The sequence below is a fragment of the Penaeus japonicus genome, unplaced genomic scaffold, assembly GCF_977035675.1.
Source record: "Penaeus japonicus unplaced genomic scaffold, GWHDUDI00000001_assembly GWHDUDI00000042, whole genome shotgun sequence".
NCBI classification, from domain to species: domain Eukaryota; kingdom Metazoa; phylum Arthropoda; class Malacostraca; order Decapoda; family Penaeidae; genus Penaeus; species Penaeus japonicus.
This window is the reverse complement of record NW_028234444.1, coordinates 5587924-5607923: the sequence shown is the minus strand read 5'-3', so window position 1 is coordinate 5607923 and position 20000 is coordinate 5587924. Positions and strand designations below refer to the sequence as shown.

Here is a 20000-nt window from a genome sequence, read left to right as displayed (position 1 = left end):
AATAGCTACAACTGTTGCTACAGCTTTTAGCTACCCCCCCCCCCCTCCTGCACACGTTCCTCTGCTGCCCTAAGCGTGTATTGCAAGGGTCGGCAACTCCTGACAAGTGTGCCAAACGGAGCAAACCGCCTGAATATTATAGAAAAGCAAACACACATAATAGTGATATTAATGATATTAATAATCTATAGAAAATAGAGCAGGGAAAGAAAAAAGCAGTACAATATTTGAGTATGTCAGAGTAAGAATTTTCTTTCATGAAGGAAATATAACAATAAACCTGTTTTCTTATTTGTATTGAGTTTACTTGACAAAAATCATAGTTGAAAGGGAAACGACAAGAAAAACAAGAACATACATTTTCGATTCCTGATATATTGTTAAAATTAATGTTTAATCCAGCGCTAAGTTAATATCACAAGTAATTACAATGGGATAATACGAAACAGTTAATACTTCATTTCGTTTAACAACCGTTGGCCATGGTACAGATACTACAGAATATTCCAGGCGTTCGAGTAGCGTCATTCACAATACTATAAGTGGATGTTTGGTTGCAATTATAATATAGCCTTAGGCATGTTTTGTTATCTTACGTAAACGAGATAATAAAAAAGTTCTATTGGATCCAGCAACAAATGGTAAAAGGTAACAGCGTAAACATGAAACAACTTGTTTTCGTCCATAAACCAATCACCCCTTCTATTTAGCCATCATAAAGCTCGGATGGCTGCCATTGGCCCATTTAAACTTTAAAACAGCTCATTGGTCGTGTCTCTTTGTAGAAGGGGGGTAATTGGCCATGGTTCCTCAGAACAAGAGATAATTGGCTAAGGCTCCTGGAGGCAAGAGGTGATTGGTCGAGGCTCTTGAGGACGAGAGGTGATTGGCGGGTGAAGGTAGTGTCGAAGGCGCAGAGGTAGCCCCGCTCAGACGTCGTCATGGCCCCTGAAGCTGTACCTATTGTGGTCGTCCCTGAAGCCCACCCCAGGAAGCTCGTCAAGGAGGTGGTTAAAATCCCCATTGTTTCGTCCGTCACGCAGAAGGTAAAAATGAAAGTGGTTTGTGGAGCGAGTGATAAGAGTTTGAGAGATAGTTATGCAGGTGGAATATATGTACTCGAGAAATGGGTTGAATTAAATTTTACATAGATAGCTAAAAATTTCTCCAATATTATAAAGTTTTGATTAGGTGCGTTTAACGCATAGGTTTACTGTTTTTCTTTCAATTTTAATAAATCGTATTATTGCACAATGTAACAAAACAATTATTAAACTATTGAATGATTTACTTGCATCTTACCGTTAAACTGCCATAAGGGTTCCATGCCAGAGTACGGAGCTACGTGCATTGTACGGCCGCATAGAGGAATGTAACTTTATCACTTGGATCTTCCACCGAGTTAAAGTTCATTAGTTTTATTTCCCGTACCTTATTCTTACTAGAATACTTGAGCGAAAAACGTGATCACTTACTACTCCTTGCCATAAAGTTTGCAATGTGCAGTTTAAGACTGTAACCAAATCTAGCGAACCCCAATTCTATTATCAAATGGGTTCATTCGATTATAGATTTTACGTATAGTTGAAAACGTGAATATAAAATACTTATACAATGGGATAGAATCTCAAATTAGCACGTTCCTCATCCGGTTAAGTGGGATAAATACGAACCTAATTCTATCCGACAGGTGTCCACAACCCACGAGAAGCTTTGTAACGTGGTACCCTTGTATGACTGGCTGACTGCAACCGCTCTGCATACTACGAAGGTGGTTGCTCTAAAGGCCGAAGAGTACAGCGTGGTCAAGACGTCAGGTGTGTATTAGGATTAATACTTTTGTAATTTTACTTGGTCAACTGTTATCCAGCTTCACTGAATATATCAATCACTTAGTCTAAGTTTTCTGGTTCCGTTGTGTTAGTTATTTGCCACTATTTTGAATAAAAAATATGCTTTCCAGTTCTCAAAGCGGAGGAACTGGGCCTCCATGTGGTAGATAATATTAAGAAAAATTATCCTGTTATTGAGAAGCCTACAGACGAGGTAAGTCCTTAATTGGAATGTTAAATATCTCAAGTGTTTTCTTTGGCATCATAAATTTAGTGAATATCTCGGGTGTCATTAAAGGCATTTGAAGTAGGCTTCAGTTATATAAGAATTATTTGGAACGACAAGACTTATAAAAATAAGCACAGGCTAACTTTTCAATTTTAATTTGCTACTTTAGCAATCGTCTCTATAGATTGCAAGGGAAGTATGCCAAGTCGTTAATCAGCAACGCAAAAGTTTTTAGTCACAAAGGAGTAAACTGTTTACCCATTCCCTTGACTATCCTTTTGGTAAAACCTTAAGTAAGATAACAGCATATATAAGCTTAGTAAATTGACTCATTGGTGATTAAGGGCCCGTGGAGCCACCTGTGTAAAACCAAAACCACCAGTGGACAAAGCATTCCTACAAGCACTCCCGGTGTCAACGGTTAAGATTATCTCGCTTGCATTTTTAATTGCAAAATATGTCAAAGGCTTTTTTTTTTTAAACTTCTCGTTAATGTGAAGTCTCTTCCAATTCTTCCCGAGCCTCCCTTTTAAAAACCACTTACGCAGGTGGTAGAGCGGACTTCGGTGTACGTCCGACAGCAGATCCAGCTTGGAAAGAGTCGCGTGGCCTCCTATTCTGTGAGTCAAGCCACCTGTCGAGCCACAGAAGCTGCTATAAAGACAGCTGAAATTGCTTGCGATTCTTTGAGGATAGACCGTGAGTTGTAAAAAAGTTCATGATTTTGTGCATGTAAATATCTTTTAGAAATTTGATTGGTAATTGTTTCATGCGCTTTTCTCTTGTAAATGACGCTGGTTCATGTCTCTTAACAGGAAAGGAAAGCTGGTTCTCTTCGCTTGTACCATCATCCCTGAGGTTTCTCTACGACCATACCATTGGCCCTGTTTTAACTAATACGGTATGTATAACTGGACGAGAAATGGGTTCTGAATCTTGGAAATTGTGTTGTATTTCTCTTTTGAGGCTTGTATAATAGCAAGATTACCGTGTTTTACGAATGTCTTTATCAGACTCGGCAGTTGCGCAACGGAAGGCGAACGGTAAGAGCTCTTCGACGTTCTGGTGCTGTACACACTGCTATTGAGAAACGTATCAAGCGGCGACGAAAGGTCCGTATTTAAATCTAAACTAGCTCGTATTCCACTATAATTAGATTATGGAACATGAACTTGCATTCTCTCTCTCTCTCTCTCTCTCTCCCAGGTTTCTCCGCGGAAGACGGTGAAGGAGCAATCCAGTAGTAGGTTGTGGGCGTGGGTGACGTCGATTTTGGCCGTCTTTGGCCTCGCCTCGAGCCCTCCCCCTTCGTCCCCTTCGACCCTCCCGAAGCTCGACCGCGAACTGACCTCCAGCCCCAAGAAACGGGAAGGAATATCGGAGGTATAGTTTTGGGTATCGGGTTGTGAATTTCTGAAACTAAAATTTTTATTTAGTTGGTGTAAAGAGGTTAAGATTTGTTTCAATTTGACTCTTTAAACAGGACAAGAAGCGAAAGCTTTCTGACGTAGAGACTGAGGATACAAATTCAGTCGAGGAAATGAGTCACCTGGACCTGCTGCAAGACATGGACGATTACCGTTCAGACGAGGACCCCGACTACTCGGTAAGGGCATACACCTCGAAATGGAAGAGTTGCCTTCTAGTGTTTGGTATTATTGAATAGGTTTATTCCTTTTTCCAATGTACAATAGCCTTTAAACTAATCACATTTTTCCGATTTCCCTTAGCCAAGCGACACCTCAACCGACAGCCTCGAGTACAGGTCGACGGACCACGAGGAGAGTGAAGCGCCCTTCACCGAGGACGACTTCAAAAAGGAGCCGACGAAGGCCAGCGAAGGAGAACCTCGTTCCTCTGGCGCAGCGGCTCCTCCAGGAGGTGAAAGCGGCCAAGTGACCACGGTGTCCCTGACTGTAGTGGCTACGGAGGACAATCCTACGGGGCCCAAAGCTGGTGGAGGCGACGCGGCCGAGGTCGGGAAGGCGGCGGCTGAAGTAGAGTAGCGGATATTTCGATGTTGGGACAAGGACTACAAAGTTTTATTGTATTTTTAAAGTTGTAATAGTTTACTTATATTTAATGAGCTTTTGTTTTAATTTTATCCTAAATTTTGACTTCAATCGGGTGTGGTGTTGAGTTACTGTATTGAGTACTTTTGCAGTACAACTTTATTGCCGATATCTATAGCCTTTCATACAGTCGGAAAGTCAAACCTACCGATTACCTTCTACAGTAAAGGAACAAGTTTATTTAAGTTTTAGCATTTTTAGTTGGGGTATAAATACATAGGTCAAATTGTATTGAAATAATGCATTATTAGGGTTGACAATATGCAAAATGTATAACTGCATATGGTGCATCAAATTTGGCGTAAGTGCATATACCCTAGCGATGCGCGCGGCTACGTGCCGAGTCTCTCCCGGCACTCGGTGTAGACTGGACCTCGGACTGGCTCAGCAGTGGGCCAGCCGTCGATGTAATTAATGTTTTAGGCATGCCAAAAATTGCAAAATCTAACACCCAGAAATACATAGGCACATAAATGAATACATTATGCAATAATAGCAAGGACCTGTACAATGATAGTGTAGAATCGGAATCGTTAAAATGTTTGTTTCGTCCCGTAACTAGTATTTTTTTAGGTTAACTTATTGGGAAATCATTAGACTTGAAACTCATTTGATACGTAAAGTAATAAATATGTTAGATTAATTTCAAGAGTTTTATGCAATGCAGCATTTGAAAACCAGTGCGCATGAAAAAAAACAAGTTCACCGAAGAAGCTGGTGCTGTAAGCCAATCAACCTCCAATGACAATACTAACAAAAAAATTTGTCATCTTTGTCTGCAGACATTCCACTAAAGTCGAGTAACACCATAATCAATACTTTATCAACCTATACTGTGCACAACATACCTAACCAAGCAACTTTAAGAAAATATTAAGTTTCTTCCCTGTGCGACAAAACCATCGCAATACCGAGACAAAGCTGCTGGTCGGAAGATTTGGGTCTCGTTGGATGAGACCACCGATGTTCAGCAAAAGTATATCGTATGCTTTATTTTCGGTATCCTAGGCGATGGAACCGAAGTAGGTAAATCGTACCTTGGGAATGTTTCCATTTTAGAAAAATAAATTCAACAGTGGCAGTTTATTTCAAAGATTCTTTAATAAAAATACGGCCGGAGCAGATTCTGTAGGAAAACGTTGTTTAGGGTTGACAAAAATTATTTGAAATAATTTTATAAGCTTAAGCTTTAAGCTCAATCTTTTTAAGCGTATAAAAAATATTTTTCTCAATATTCTTTTTAGGCTTAATTTATTTTAGTGAAATGCGTGAAGATTTTCATGTTATAAACAATAATTAATGGATATTTCGGATCAATATTAAAATGAGGATAAGAAATACTATTAAACTTGAAAATTGTATTCTAACAAACAAATTGTATTACAACAACAAATTATATTCCAATAAATCTAAATATTTTTCCTTAACAAAAGCCTGTTACATAAAACAATCAAACAAAATAACAAATTTATAGCACAGTGATATATTTCTATATTGAACATTTATATTTAAATACTATTAACAGAACACAATTCAGAATTAAAAATTATTGCATTTGATTATCATTGTCTGTTTCAGATTGTCAAAGAGAAATCTGCGCCTATTGTCTGCTAGCACAGTTTTATACGCTGAAAATACTCGTTCGGCATCACATGACACGAGTGGTGCGTAACGGAATGCAGATATATCTGAACTAGATAACTGCTTCACGTATTCGCTTTCAACTTCTTTCAGTTTTCCAGATAGAAGAGAATTTATTTCCTTCATGACTAAGAAACCCTTATTCTTTTTCATGACCGCCTGCAACTTTTGATAGTACTGTTGGTCGTACATTTTCTTAAGCTTTATTTCAACTTGTTCAATAAGATTGATAGCGGTTTTAAGATCTAAACCACGAGTCTCAAGCTTCTCAATCGTCGATGGAATAATAGAAAAGTTGGATGATATGAAAGATAGGCTATACTTCAATTCAACATTGTTTACCAGCTCCTGAGACTCGGCAATGCAGTGAGCACCATTCGCATTAAATGAAAGCACAACCTCGCTAACCTTTTCTAAATGAGTTGAATGATACACAGCCGCTTGTAGCCATGTCCCCCACCTTGTTATTACAGGTAAGGGAGGTAAAGGAACTCCAGGGTATGAATCTCTAAATTTCTGAACTCTTAGGGGTGCTTTAACAAACACAGTTTTAGCTGCACTAATGTGCCGATTGACCTCTGAGTAATTGTGCCGAATCAATTCAGCAACCCTGTGTAAGCCATGAGCTATGCATGTAATGTGCATCATCTTGGGGTATAATACATTTAATCCTCGCATTGCTTTCAACATATACGGAGCAGCGTCAGTCGTCACAACTAGAATATTATGGTACAAAATTTGGTCAGGCCAAAGTTGTAGGAGAGATTCATTGAAGAACGCTGCTATAGTTGAATGATTCACAGAGTCCAGCAAAGCCATATTTCCGAGATAGCATTTATCTCGTTCATCCTCTTCTCCAAGAATTCCAAACACAAAACAAGCGACAAATCGCTGCTCCACATCAGTAGTCTCATCTATCGACACCCATAATTTCTTGCCAGCGACTTTTTTCCTAAGTTGACTTATCTTACTCTTGAACACATTTTGTACATGGTATTTTCTTAGAGTACTTTGATCAGGCATATCTTTTCCAGAAATTTCCTCCAAAAAATTCCGAAATTCAACTGAGCCGAGTTTATTTAGAGGGATGTCAGCAGACAACAGTGCACGACAAAGTTTCTCATTGAATTGTTTTTGTGGTGAAGTTCCCATCTCCTGTTCAATTCCAATATCCTCTCTATCACTATCATTCATGTTGGGTATTTCCTCATTCATATTTCGCATGTTGTTCCGGTGTTTCTTGGTTTTGGAATGTTGCACGAAATCAGACTCTAGTACAAATTGCAACAATGACTACCGACGAAAAAATATTTTCCAACAACGGTTTCATTACTTGATAAGACTCAATTTTAAGTGGCTAACGAATATTTCAACATTTTCTAATATTAATATATTCAGATGAATAGCAGTTCATTCTAATATAACAAACTAATAACGTCGCATTCAGTGAGTGTTATACCGTCATTGAGTGTCCGATTCTGTCTTGCCTCTGAAAACTAGATTAAGAAAATACTTGACGTATATACCATTTTTTCACCTTCACATGACAAAACTTGCACTCTATCACTCCATCAACATCCTCAAAGTCTTTGAACTCATCGAGTAATTTTCTTTTGAGCTTGTGTGCCTGAATTTTTGGCATCTTTGCAAGCTGAAATGTTGAGAAAGTAGTAAAGTTTATAATTTAGAAGTAAATATTACATCTATGGAACTATGAAAATGCTACTAACTTACCTTTAAGTAACCGACGGAAATACTTAAGAATCTACTATCTAGTAACTGATATGCCAATTCTATCGTTTGCAAGGAATTGTAGAGCTGAAAGAGCGATGTGTTGATGGAAGAAAGTAGTTGTGGTTTCAATCACTTTAGTTCACTACACGTATATACAGAATGATATATGAATAAAATTACAATAATAATAATACATTACAGACAAATAAAAGATTTCAAATATTATAGACAAAAAGGTAATTGTTTGAATGAAATTTATAATTGTTAAAGCACAAACAATCAATAAACATATTTTCTCCAATAAATAAATTTTAACATAATAGCAAAGTCAAATAAACAGGACATTAGAACATTAGAATCTATTTTTATCCATAAAATGAAACCAAAACTTAACAGAGACTTACCTGTTGATCTTGCAGTTCTGTCGTGAATACTGTTCACTTACAGGGCTGCAGGGTCAGCATATCACCTCATTTTCTCCTCTTCTCAATTTTTTTTTTTTTTTTTTATTATTATTCTCTGGTCAACGTAGTTTTTTTCTCTCTCTCATATTGGAAAATAATTCTTTATTAATTGTTTGTGCTTTAACAATTATAAATTCCATTCAAACAATTACCTTTTTGTCTATAATATTGGAAATCTTTGATATGAATAAAGTTTAACTCTGTAAACAAAATTAGAACACTAAAGATGCACAGACTGAACATTATTTAAAAAGAATATTCTTGGATTAAGTTTTTGATAAAAAGCTTATTTTTCTAAGCTTTTATGTTAAAAAACCTTAAATATTTTAATTTTAAGCTTATAAGCTAATGTCACAACCCTATTGATAATGTTCAGAAAGATTTGAATAGGCTGTTTGATAAAGCTTATATTGAAAAACTTTCTAATGTTTTGAAAAAAAAATTCTGGTTTCAGTTCCATAAAGGATAGTCTGTCCTATGAGGTCAGACCCGGGTCCTACCGGGTCCCATTGCCAGATTCACAGATGTCATTTCATGCTTTAAATTCGCTCCTGTTTCATGTGATGTAGATTTTTTTTTCACAGTATAAAACTATTCTAGCCGATAATGGCGGTGATTCGAATTTGAGAATTTGAAGTGTCACCTAATAGTGAAATGTAATTCTCTTGTGTGAACATGCTCACATAATTATTTGTTAATTTGACGGTTACGGGTATTTTGTTGTTTACTTTAGTTTATTTGTTGAAAATTGTTCTATTACACTGTTTGTAACCACTTGGTTCATTTTTCTAACCTAATCCCACACCCAAAACATCTCAATAATATCAGATTTTGAAATTGGCTTATGGTGCATTACTTGCATATTTTATGGACTTAAACGCATACTTTTAGTGCATAAGCGCATATTGTTCATGCATAACAGCATATTTTTACAGCATAAACTGCATATTTTTTTAGCGCATATAATGCATATTGTCACAACCCTAATTACTAGTTGTAGTGGCCTCAAGGTATAAAAAATCCTTTTGGATAAAGTGCAAGGTAAACGTTTATGCTGTCCGTATACATATATATTTTGGGGGGAGGTAGGAGGCTATATGATTCTTTGGCTCCTTTTTCTAGATCGAAGACTTAGCTTAAAACTGAAGTTTCAATACGAAAGACTATAAGCTCTCCCTAAATAGTTCATTGAGCCTCATTAGGTATACAATGAAAATTGTGAATGGCCAGCTTCTAATCTCTACAAGCCAGTTCTCTATAGAGAATCGTAGGGTTTGGGATCTAAAGCCGCGTAGCCACGAGCAGGCCTGATCGACGGGCCTCCGGGGCCTGCCCATGAATGTTCACACCACGGAGGGTCGAAGCTCCAGCTACCGGGCACCACCTTAGTGATTTCGCGCGACGGGCACTTGGGCAATTTGATCGTTTGCCTGTCAAATGTGCCCGTTAAGGCACGAGCTCGTGTGGACGCGACTTACTGCACTCCACACGCTACTGGCATCGTAGGGCACGCCCGTCTATCATCAACTCGGCAGGCCTGGCAGAATTTGCCCGCCGATCAGGCCCGCTCGTGTGGACGCGGGTTTAGCTATAATTTTTAATGGTTTCGATATTAATTGGGTATCGCAACACAATGGTTTAGTGAATGGTTAGATCTGAATACCCTCGGTAGGTAGGATTTTGCCATCCATATTTACACATGGGCGATTAAATTAAAAGTGCGGAGAGGCCCGTCCAAACATTAAACATTAAACTAATTGGCTAACAAATTAAAAAAAATTCAAATTAAAAAACTTTATTCCATAAATTACAATGGTTATTCTTAAGGATATAAGAGCCAGAATGAGTTCAGATAAGTAATGTAAAAGTGCTTAAACTCCCGGTCATATATTTAGTTCCCGTGTGTGTGTGTGTGTGTGTGTGTGTGTGTGTGTGTGTGTGTGTGTGTGTGTGTGTGTGTGTGTGTGTGTGTGTGTGTGTGTGTGTGTGTGTGTGTGTGTGTGTGTGTGTGTGTGTGTGTGTGTGTGTGTGTGTGGGTGTGTGGGTGTGTGGGTGTGTGGGTGTGTGGGTGTGTGGGTGTGTGGGTGTGTGGGTGTGTGGGTGGGTGGGATATCTTCACCTGTGAAGCCTTGAACTACCACCGCTCGTTCGAAAAGGCTTACACCATGAGGGTTTTACCAAAGGTTTGAAAGTCGAATATTGACCATTTTATTAAAATATATGCTGATTTTGGTTTCTTTATCATTTATAACGGTTATCATTTATAAGTTCCAATGAGTGCCGTCCAACATTTTCTTTTATGTTCCATGAACCCATTTTACAAATCAAATTGGTAAAGAGATTTTATAGAAATATACTGGAAAATTCAAGCTATTTAATATACAGCATCGAGTTCAAAATTTTACTTGCCATCTATTTAATGTAGAAATCATTAACGTGTGACAAGATTTTTACACAACTCGAAGAACTTTATCTCAATAAGTTAAAATCTCGGCATCTCTCATTGCACAGTTTTGACCGATAATTTCCAATAAATCCTTACTGTTTCAAATGGGTGCTTTCTGTCCATTAAATACTAACTTTTATAATATGAACAGTATTGTCATTAAATTGTTATTCTATATATTGACTTGTTGAATAATAAGCCCTCGGACAGGCATAACTTAGAACCTAGAACACTATCGCGTATTGTTTATATAATTTATATTTGATATAGATAAGGTCATGCATATTGTATATCATATACATATACATGTACATAAAAAAACAGGTTAACCATACAAGTGTCTTTCCCTAAAGTGACCCCTGACATCGTCTAATTTTGTTTTACCCATTTATGACCAAAGTTATTGACACGGCATATGACTCTCAATAAATAATCTTTCCAAATAGCATTGACTTCGGTGAACTATTGTAAACACGTGCGTGAGAGGCGAAACGGGTTGTTAGCAGCGCTGTGATTGGCTGTGAGAAACAATGTGATTGTTCCGAGCATCTTCCACTAAAGTCAAGGATACTTTTCATTGATTGCATAACTGTACAGGTGAGTCTTGTTGATCTGAGGATTTTTGACATATAAATCTTTCATTCTCTCTCTCCTTAGGGTTGACACTCGACCTCAAGAAAGAAAAATCACTCTGGGAACATTACACTTTCTCCATTGTGAACGGCGGGTGGTACGTCTCTTCATTTCTTTTTTCTTGTCCCTTTCCCACTCGCTCTCCCTCTCTCTCTCAATATCTCTCCCTCAGTCGCTCAATCTTTCTCACTCCCTCGATCGCTCAATCCCTCTTCCTCCCTCAACCCCTCTCTCTCCCTGAATCCCTCAATCCCTCTCTCCCTCAATCCCTCTCTCTCCCTCAATCCCTCACTCTCCCTCAATCCTTCCCTCTCCCTCAATCCCTCTCTCTCCCTCAATCCCTCTCTCTCCCTCAATCCCTCTCTCTCCCTCAATCCCTCTCTCTCCCTCAATCCCTCTCTCTCCCTCAATCCCTCTCTCTCCCTCAATCCCTCTCTCTCCCTCAATCCCTCTCTCTCCCTCAATCCTTCCCTCTCCCTCAATCCTTCCCTCTCCCTCAATCCTTCCCTCTCCCTCAATCCCTCTCCAGTGCGATGTTCGCCGAAAATAGTTGAATCATGCATCAAACATCAGTGAATGTGCTTCTGTAGATAGATTTCACGATAATTTCAAGCTCTTAAAACATCAAAGGAAATAGAATATCCGCTTTTGTGTTCAAACTTTTTACTTCCCAATTTTGAAAGAAGTATCCTCTTAATATCTTTCTGAGGTTTAATCTTAGATTTTTTTTCGTTTCTTATCCTGATATGCTAGATAATTTAATATATTTTGTTGTGTGTAAATCGGTACTTAATTGCAAATAAGCAATTTTCCCTTTTCTGTCCTTTCGTATTCAAAACGTGTTAATATCTCATGAAAGAACAGTCATTAAAAAATGAAATATGATATAATAAGCAATAGGGCGATAGAATCATCTGGTTACACTGTATAAACAGAAAGAGAGAGAGAGAGAGAGAGAGAGAGAGAGAGAGAGAGAGAGAGAGAGAGAGAGAGAGAGAGAGAGAGAGACAGAGACAGACTCACTCACTCACTCACTCACTCACTCACTCACTCACTCTGTCTCGAAGGGGAAGGAGAAAGAAAGGAAGAAAGAGGGGGATAAGAATGTGTAGGAGTGAGGGATGGTAGTAAAGAAAGGAAGGAAGAACGAAAACAAAGATAGACAAACAAGAGAGAAGAATCTTCCTACAAACACTAAAACCTTGACACGTAACCCTTAAAAAATCGTTCTCAACGACAGACACGAATCAATTTCTAACAAGGTTATGAGAGATTAACTGTTGTCAGATAAGCGAAACGCGGATTTTTACTGTGTAGTTGGGTGAATGAAACAAAAGCGAAGATAAAACTTGATGAATATTACGACCAAAAGTAAGATAGGGAAAATGCAAAGAAAGATTGTAATAGAAATAAAAAGTAGCAAAAAAAAAAAAAAAAAAAAAAAAACGTGAAAGCTGGGATTTTACCCATACGCTTCAAATCTTGGCTCCGATATATTTGTCAGCGTTTAAATATTTTGAAAAAAAGAAAACATTGTACGTCATAGTATCAGATTGTGAAAATGATATCGACAACCACGTCGCTAAAACTAAATTGGCCAGAAAAAATAGACATTGTTGGGAGAGGCATGGGCGGCTAACGGTTAGGGCGTTGGGGGCAAAGGGGGTTTAATGCACGTCTGCTTTATAAAATCGGTCATTTTCATTACTGTCACATTCACTCGTTCTAATGGCCTTTTTCGTTTCTATTTTTTTTCCTACTTTTTTCTTTATGTAAAGGGCTTTTATATAGCTTTTTTTTTCTTTACCTTTCTGATTACCACTTCCGTTAACGAAGAAATATCGAAATCTGGATATTTCTATTGGAGTTGTCACTTACTCTCAAAATTCTCCTTTGGTTCAGAGACAATATAAAGATCTAAACCATCGGCACTTTGACATTGAAGTGTGGAGTCTGGAGTGTCTACTAAATTTTCACCTAAATCTATAATAGGGAAATCGGTAAATCTGAATGAATTGACATAAATTCACCCATGTCTTTCTCCGACTGTTCATATTAACATACCAGAATATTATTTTGTTTTTAATTCACGTTAGAGATGAATATTTACAAAAATAAAAGTACCATGATGTGGTCAGTACTTGCCAGTAATACATTGGGATAAAGGAATATTCTAAAAAAGTGTTCTTGATCTTTAGGAAAATAAAATAGTAGATGTCGCACTCTGGTTTTAAATAGGTGAGAGGCGAATGTGGTAATGAGTAATTGGGAAAATGGAAAGGGATAAAAAAAATGATAAAAACGAAAATAATAGAAAGGGGGGAAATGTAAATTATAGATACTAATACATTTTGCCGTCCACACCAGCAATATTTTGAGATATCAATTATTATTGTTACTGTATATTCCGAGAGAAAGACCATTAAAAAAACGCAAGCACGCAAAAAGACATCTTTTACTTGTATATAAACAAGTCTTAGAGTCAGTGGGAATAATGGCAAAAGTCTGGCACTGTTACAGAGATTAAAATACTCAGCTTCACCTGTTTACATAAATAGCTATTTGATTCAGCTTTTATGACATTGTTCCTATGAATAGCTACTCCTATATTTACCAACAGCAAGAAAAGCAAACTCGAACGTCGCATATAACCACAAATACTACAACATTTGGCAAAACAAACTAAACGAAAACAACCAAACCTATACCACACTTATAAAATAAATTTCAAAAGGATATATACCATTAGAGAAAGGCAAGATTTACCAAAAATGTTGATCATAATCTTTATTTTTTTCGTCCGGACTCGAATGTCTCGAGCCTTGACGTAAACAAACCAAAGACTCGAGAAGGTGACTCTGATGGCGTCAACTGCGCCTTTTGGCCTTCGATAATTATCTTTTTTTACGCCATTAAGGTAACGCTGCTTTGCTAATAACTATAAAATGAGAATAGAGAGGAAAAGACAGTGCGAGAATAGGGACAGAAAGAGAATGAGAATCAGATTGGTTGTCATACTTGTCTAATATGTGTGTATATATATAGAATATATATCTATATATATTTCTTAATTATTTTTATATAATAAAGATAATGTAATCATTTTATTGAATGTGACCGGAAATAAAGAGAAGAGGAGAGAGAATAAGCAGGGAGACACTTCCTCAATTGCGCTATTCAGTTCTGAATGTGATACGTACATTATCTGAAAGTTGTATTTTTTAGCATTTGCCTCTTGATGTCATAATCTAATTTTCAAGCTAATGACAAAAGATACTTTGGATTACATTGATGTTACAGATCTGTGTTTTACATTCTAAGTGTTTCATTACGTTTTCTGCATATCATTAAAGTGAAAGTATGTAATCTTGTTTGATCTGTTTATAAGTTCGATCTTTTATAATAGACTAGTTTAGATATGTTTCTTGGATTTGGAATATTTATCAGAAACGTAATTTGTTTGTTTCATTTATTTATACTTTATTGAACACAACATTAATTCCTAATTTCAGGCATGTCATGATCTAATGATATTAAGTAGTAGAACAAATGAAAAAGTAATTTCAAACATATTCTTTGAAATTTGATAAGTTTGATTTATATATTGATATTTTATTTAGCACAACATTAATCCTTAATTTCAGGAATACTGTGATCTAAAGACATAAGTAATAAAAAGAAAATGATAAGGATAATTGCAAATATATGCTTATGTTTCCTGCATGTATTTTATTGCTAATCCTATTTCTAAACTGACAAGCTAGTCATTAACTATTTTTCCAAATTATTTTGCAAACTTTCACACATATGGCATCTATACAGAAACAGATATATGGATATATATTGATTCCTGGTTAGACTATTTTATTATTTGAGAGACTTTTGTACTACAGTTTGTCAGTTAGAATAGTTGTAGAGCCCACTAAGTCGTTTGTCTTTCTACAGAAATGGCGCAAGGAACCTCAGACGTTGACTGGCAGACAAGTTTAACACAAATACATCAACGTGCTGGCCATGTGCTCCAGTCAGGCCAGTGGTCTGACTGTACCTTTGTTGTTGGCAATGAAAACAATCAAAAGGTAGGTAAACTTTGTCCCAGATGTGGCTGCTGTATTATAATTGGGAGATTAAAAAAATAAAGCAAGTAATGATCTCAATGAATAAGGACAGCTGAAAATAATTTTTTCCTCTTCCTATGTTGCTGTTCTTTTTTTTTTTTTTACATATTTACATATTTACATGTTACTTGGAATTTTGTGCTGTATCTTTACATTTCTGGTATTTGACTTAGTTGACCCCACCCCCCAACAACAACAACAAAAAATAATAATAATGATAATGATAATAATATTGAAAAATAAGATAAAGGTGGGGATTAACAAAACTTTTCACTAAACAAATACTTAACCCGTTAACGATGGATGACGTGTTTTTTCGTCATACATGACGCATGACCTCTTGCCTGACAATGGGCATCATGGCGTTCGGGGATTTTGGATCACTATGTTATTTTATTGTACTATAAGTAATGAGTGAGTGAAGTTGACAATTGCACTCATACTAAGCAAAATGGTTTTCAACTCACTTACAAAACCTAGATGGCACCACTTTCTCCTAGCACCAGCAGGAGAGAGAGCCTTGAATGGCACCCATCTACGGTCTCTAGCAAGCACTATCTCTATAGAGTGATGGCACATAGCAAGTTCCCGACCTCTTGCTCTAAAGTACCGCAGATGAAAGATGTGCAGGCAGAACGAGAGGAGGAAGGTGACTCACACCATGCCCAATGCCTACAATGTGCCACTGTGCCAGTAGGGATGCCTTTTATTGTGGCACTCATTGTCAAAAGCACAAGTTTCCTTCCTCTTCCCTACCTCTTCATTTTGGATGGTTATAAGTTTCTTGTTTGTTCGTGACAGCAAGCAATTACGAAAGAATAAAGTTGCTTTTTGTTCCCCCCTAAAACATTAATACTTCTATCACATTGAGTATAAAGAAAAAAAATTAGTTGATATGGACCCTGAACTACAATTTTAGTCAACTGCAGAATTGGTGGAACCTGTGATATGACAGATATAAATTTCTAAAAACAGTAAAACACACAAAAAAACAAAACACAAAGATGGATCTAGCTCTACAATGAGTGACTAAAAGGGAGTGGGAAAAATCAAATCATGTTGCAGAAGCTGCCTCGATCAGAAATAAAACTCATCCTGGATCCTGTGTAAGCAAATCTATCCCCCGTCGGCAATGGGTTAAGACTTCCCAGTTATACTAATCAGTAACATTGCTTAGCAGACCCTGCGCGGCCACCGTCTCATCCTGGCCATGTCATCACCTGTCTTCGAGGCAATGTTTTACGGAGGAATGGCGGAGAAGGAAGACAAACCAGTTGAAATCTTGGACGTGCAGCCAGATGCATTCAAAGCATTGTTGCAGTAAGTAGTGATTCAGGTTTTGTTGATAGAGAGATCGAAGGAGAAAAATGAAAAGCTTATCATAGATTCAAGAGGGTGCGAGTCCATATGTGATTTGTATCTTTAAGTAAGTCATTTTGATTAATATGTAGAAGAAAAGCAGAAATGAACAGTTGCTTTGGTACTGTGAAAAGTGTATAAATTGACACACCCTTTTTACAAAGGAATTGTAATTAAAAAGGGCTTTAAGATATATAGTAAGAGTAAAATGTTATTCTAATGATAATATAGGAATTATAGTAGGTTGCTTGCTTAAAAATGTTTTGGCCTCTGGTTTTGTTTAGATGTACAGAAAGATGTTTGTAATAGGGAAAACACCCCATTTTGAATCCATTTGAGATATACAGCAGCATAGCTTGTGCAGCCCCAAATGGTACAGAGGGAGAGAAAATTTTCACATAAATACTTTTCATCCAAGTAAAGGTTTGCTAAAGTTTTGATAATCCAATATTCTTTAACCCTAAGGAAATGGGGAGAACATATTAATAATTTCTATAAACAGAAATCTATTGTCATCCCTGCTGAAAGATCAGTGAGAATCAAAAACTGTTTTTATATATATTTTTAAGAATTGTAGTAAGTACAGGTCAAAACCCCCTTATCCAGACTTTTGTTATTTATCACTGCAACTCTTGTTGTTTGAGAGAATTTTAGTTGTTCAATGGCCATAACATTGAATTATTAAGTGTATTATGTAGACTGTAGTTGAAATATACCCTTTCTCTTTTTCATTCTTTACAGATACATATATCTATATATATTTATATATGTATGAATATAAGCATACCAACATATATATACATATGTATAAATGTATGTATATGTAAAAGAAAATTATCATGTAGATGTAGACCCTTTTGTTTTAAAAGCATGCCAAGATTACATTTACTCAATCATATTTATATTCACATTTTCTACAATTTTTCTGCAGATTTTTAAAAACAAAATCTATTTTAAAATTTCAGGTACATCTACAGTGATGAGATAAACCTCCAGTCTTTTGATCAAGTTTGTGAAATTTGTTACGCTGCTAAAAAGTACATGATTCCAGCCCTTGTCGAACAGTGTACAAAATTCATATGGAGTGACCTCCACCCAGGAAACATGTGTCGCGCTTATGAGTTTGCTCGGCTCTTCGAGGAACCCAGTCTGATGGACAAGTGCTTACAGGTATATATATTTATGTGTCTGTGTGTGTGTTTGTGTGTGTGTTATGTAATGTTGTTATATTAAGCTCAACAATAATACAGAGTTATTTTGAGAGGAGCATTATTGTGTAGTTCATTCAAGTTAGATGGTTTTCTTAGGGGGGGATGTGAAATATAATGTTTCTATTATCCTAATTGTTATCTTCATTATGACCATCATCATTATTATTAGTGGTGATAGTAGCATTGTTGTTGCTGATTTTTTTTATGATTATTATTATTACTATTATGTTATTATTATTATTATCATTATTATCATTATTATCATTATTATCATTATTATTACCTTATAACATACCTCCCTGACCCGGAGTCGTATCTCTGCCGCCCTCGGGAATGATGCGAGAGTGCAGTACTAAACCAACTAGACCACACAACCCAACAAAAGGATTGTCAAACTAGGATCAAACTAGTTCCATAGAATTTACCTATCGACTCACACTGGAGTAATGATAGCAAAGTTTTACAGACAATCCCCATGGGCACTCGGTGGCATTGGTTCAGAAATTCAACAACAAAGTCAGAAGACCTGAGGTTACTTTATAAGATGGAATAATGCAATACCGCATTGATATAGGTGCATAACATACCTCCATGTCCCGGAGTCTTTTTTTCTCTCTCTCTCTCCATGATTTTTGTTGTAGGTAATATTTTTTATCATTATTATTAGTCTTAGTATTGGTATATTCATTGATGTTGATATTATTATAGTTATTCTTAGTGGAATTATTTATATGGATGATAGTATTATTATTTTGTTATTCAACACTTGTCTTCACCTATTGCTGATGGGGGATAGATTTGCTTGCCCAGTGTCCAGGATGGGTTTTATTTCAGATCCAGGTTGCTTCACGCAACATACCTTGACTCTTCCCACTCTCTCTCAGTCACTTATTGTAAAACCAGAGCCATTTTTGTGTTTGATTTTTTTATTGTGTTTTTTTATATTGAGAGACTTATATGTGTCATATTACAGGCTCTATCAATGCTGCAGTTGACTAATATAGTTGTACAGTGTCCATATCAGCTTATTATTTTCTTTATAAGCAGTAATAATATTATACCTGTTTTATGGGAGGACAAAAAGCAACTTTACTTTTTATTATTCGGTTTTTCTCATGAACAAATATGAAACATATAACCATCTACAATGAAGATAACATGAAGAGGTAGAGAAGAGAAAGGAAACCTGTACTTATGACTTTGAGTGCCATAATAAAAGGCATCTCTAATGGCACAGGGGCACATTGTAGACAATGGGCATGGTTTGAGTCACCTTCTTCTCGTTGTGCCTGCTCATCCTTTATCTGCGGTACTTTAGAACAAGAGGTTGGTAACTTGCTATGTGCCATCGCTCTATAAAGATGGTGCTTGCTAGAGACCGTGGATGGGTGCCATTCAAGGCTCTCTCTCCTGCTGATGGTAGAAGAAAGTGGTAGCATCTGTGTTTTGGATGTTAGGTGAAACCCATTTTGCATAATGTTACGGCAGTTATAATGATTATAACTGCAATTATCATCATCACTCCCTCATAACTCATAGCACAATAAAATAACACAGTGATCCAAAATCCCCAAATGTCATGTACATCATGATGCCTGTTGTCAGGCCAAAGCTCCTGTATCATTTATGTCATGACATCCATATCCATTGGGTTAAAACACATTATTTGCTTCTTAATTAAATTAAGGAACGTGTTTTCCATCAATAAGTGACCATAGAATAATTCACTCTTCACAAGATTGAAACAGTTTTCTAAGAACTATTCCATTAGTACAAGCTATGTATCTCATGTCTAAGTAAAATTCTGACTCATTTTTATGATTCTCTCTCATCCTATTTTTCAACAGATCCTTCACTCCAAAACAGAATTAGTCCTAAAAGATGCATCTTTTGAGGAGATCGAAGCAACGACCTTGCGGACTATCTTACAACAAGAGAACCTCGCAGGTTGGTAGGATGCTTTGAGTGATGACTGGTGTTAGCAATCAGCAGTAGTCTTTTATTATGTTATGGTTTTTGTTATTTTGTAGTTATTGGAGTCGATGGAAGATTGATTCAGTAAATGTTATAGGTGTCTAATTCAGTTGATAGACTCAAAATCAGTAATAATTATGTATTAGTTATTGTTTATAGTTATTAGAAGACATGGAAATCAATTATTTTCCCTAGTTAGACTGTTGGATTTCCATAAAGTTTAATTTATGCATACAAGTTTTGGAATATCACTCTATAAGGGTTAAGAACAGTAAAAATAAGAAAAT

General features: G+C 36.6%; 3 protein-coding genes across 5 annotated transcripts in view; 2 read left to right on the top strand and 1 right to left on the bottom strand.

The window, feature by feature from the left end:
- The first annotated feature begins 888 nt into the window (after positions 1–888).
- Positions 889–4147, top strand: LOC122244686 (uncharacterized). Its single transcript, XM_043002656.2, has 9 exons — positions 889–1046; positions 1691–1817; positions 1964–2046; positions 2610–2760; positions 2877–2962; positions 3075–3173; positions 3268–3444; positions 3545–3667; positions 3792–4147. Exons 1-9 carry the CDS (start codon positions 942–944, stop codon positions 4065–4067), a joined length of 1227 nt encoding a protein of 408 aa, XP_042858590.2. The 5' UTR covers positions 889–941; the 3' UTR covers positions 4068–4147.
- A 1525-nt stretch (positions 4148–5672) lies between these two features.
- On the bottom strand, positions 5673–7791 carry LOC147466661 (uncharacterized). Its single transcript, XM_086534762.1, has 2 exons — positions 7288–7791; positions 5673–7043 (listed from the first exon to the last, which is right to left on the bottom strand). Exons 1-2 carry the CDS (start codon positions 7414–7416, stop codon positions 5673–5675), a joined length of 1500 nt encoding a protein of 499 aa, XP_086390888.1. The 5' UTR covers positions 7417–7791.
- A 6062-nt stretch (positions 7792–13853) lies between these two features.
- The window catches only part of LOC122244685 (BTB/POZ domain-containing protein 6), a 9634-nt gene continuing 3487 nt past the window's right edge, over positions 13854–20000 (top strand). For 2 of the 3 annotated variants that reach the window (XM_043002655.2, XM_043002653.2), the window contains exons 1-5: positions 13854–13968; positions 14997–15130; positions 16347–16489; positions 17494–17698; positions 19587–19686. In XM_043002655.2, coding sequence (XP_042858589.1) covers positions 14999–15130; positions 16347–16489; positions 17494–17698; positions 19587–19686 — 580 coding nt within the window. In that variant the 5' untranslated portion in view covers positions 13854–13968; positions 14997–14998. The remainder of the gene's footprint in view (positions 13969–14996; positions 15131–16346; positions 16490–17493; positions 17699–19586; positions 19687–20000) is intronic. The other variant, XM_043002654.2, reaches the window with a different exon arrangement.

What these genes read in the sequence shown, in the direction of transcription:
- LOC122244686 (XM_043002656.2), top strand. Translation starts at nt 942, where the DNA reads ATGGCCCCTGAAGCTGTACCTATTGTGGTCGTCCCTGAAGCCCACCCC. An exon ending in TTGAGAAGCCTACAGACGAG is followed by an intron (nt 2,047 to 2,609) that starts GTAAGTCCTTAA and finishes CCACTTACGCAG; the next exon opens with GTGGTAGAGCGGACTTCGGT. An exon ending in GTATCAAGCGGCGACGAAAG is followed by an intron (nt 3,174 to 3,267) that starts GTCCGTATTTAA and finishes TCTCTCTCCCAG; the next exon opens with GTTTCTCCGCGGAAGACGGT.
- LOC147466661 (XM_086534762.1), bottom strand. Translation starts at nt 7,416, where the DNA reads ATGCCAAAAATTCAGGCACACAAGCTCAAAAGAAAATTACTCGATGAG. An exon ending in AAAAATGGTATATACGTCAA is followed by an intron (nt 7,044 to 7,287) that starts GTATTTTCTTAA and finishes TTTGTACTAGAG; the next exon opens with TCTGATTTCGTGCAACATTC.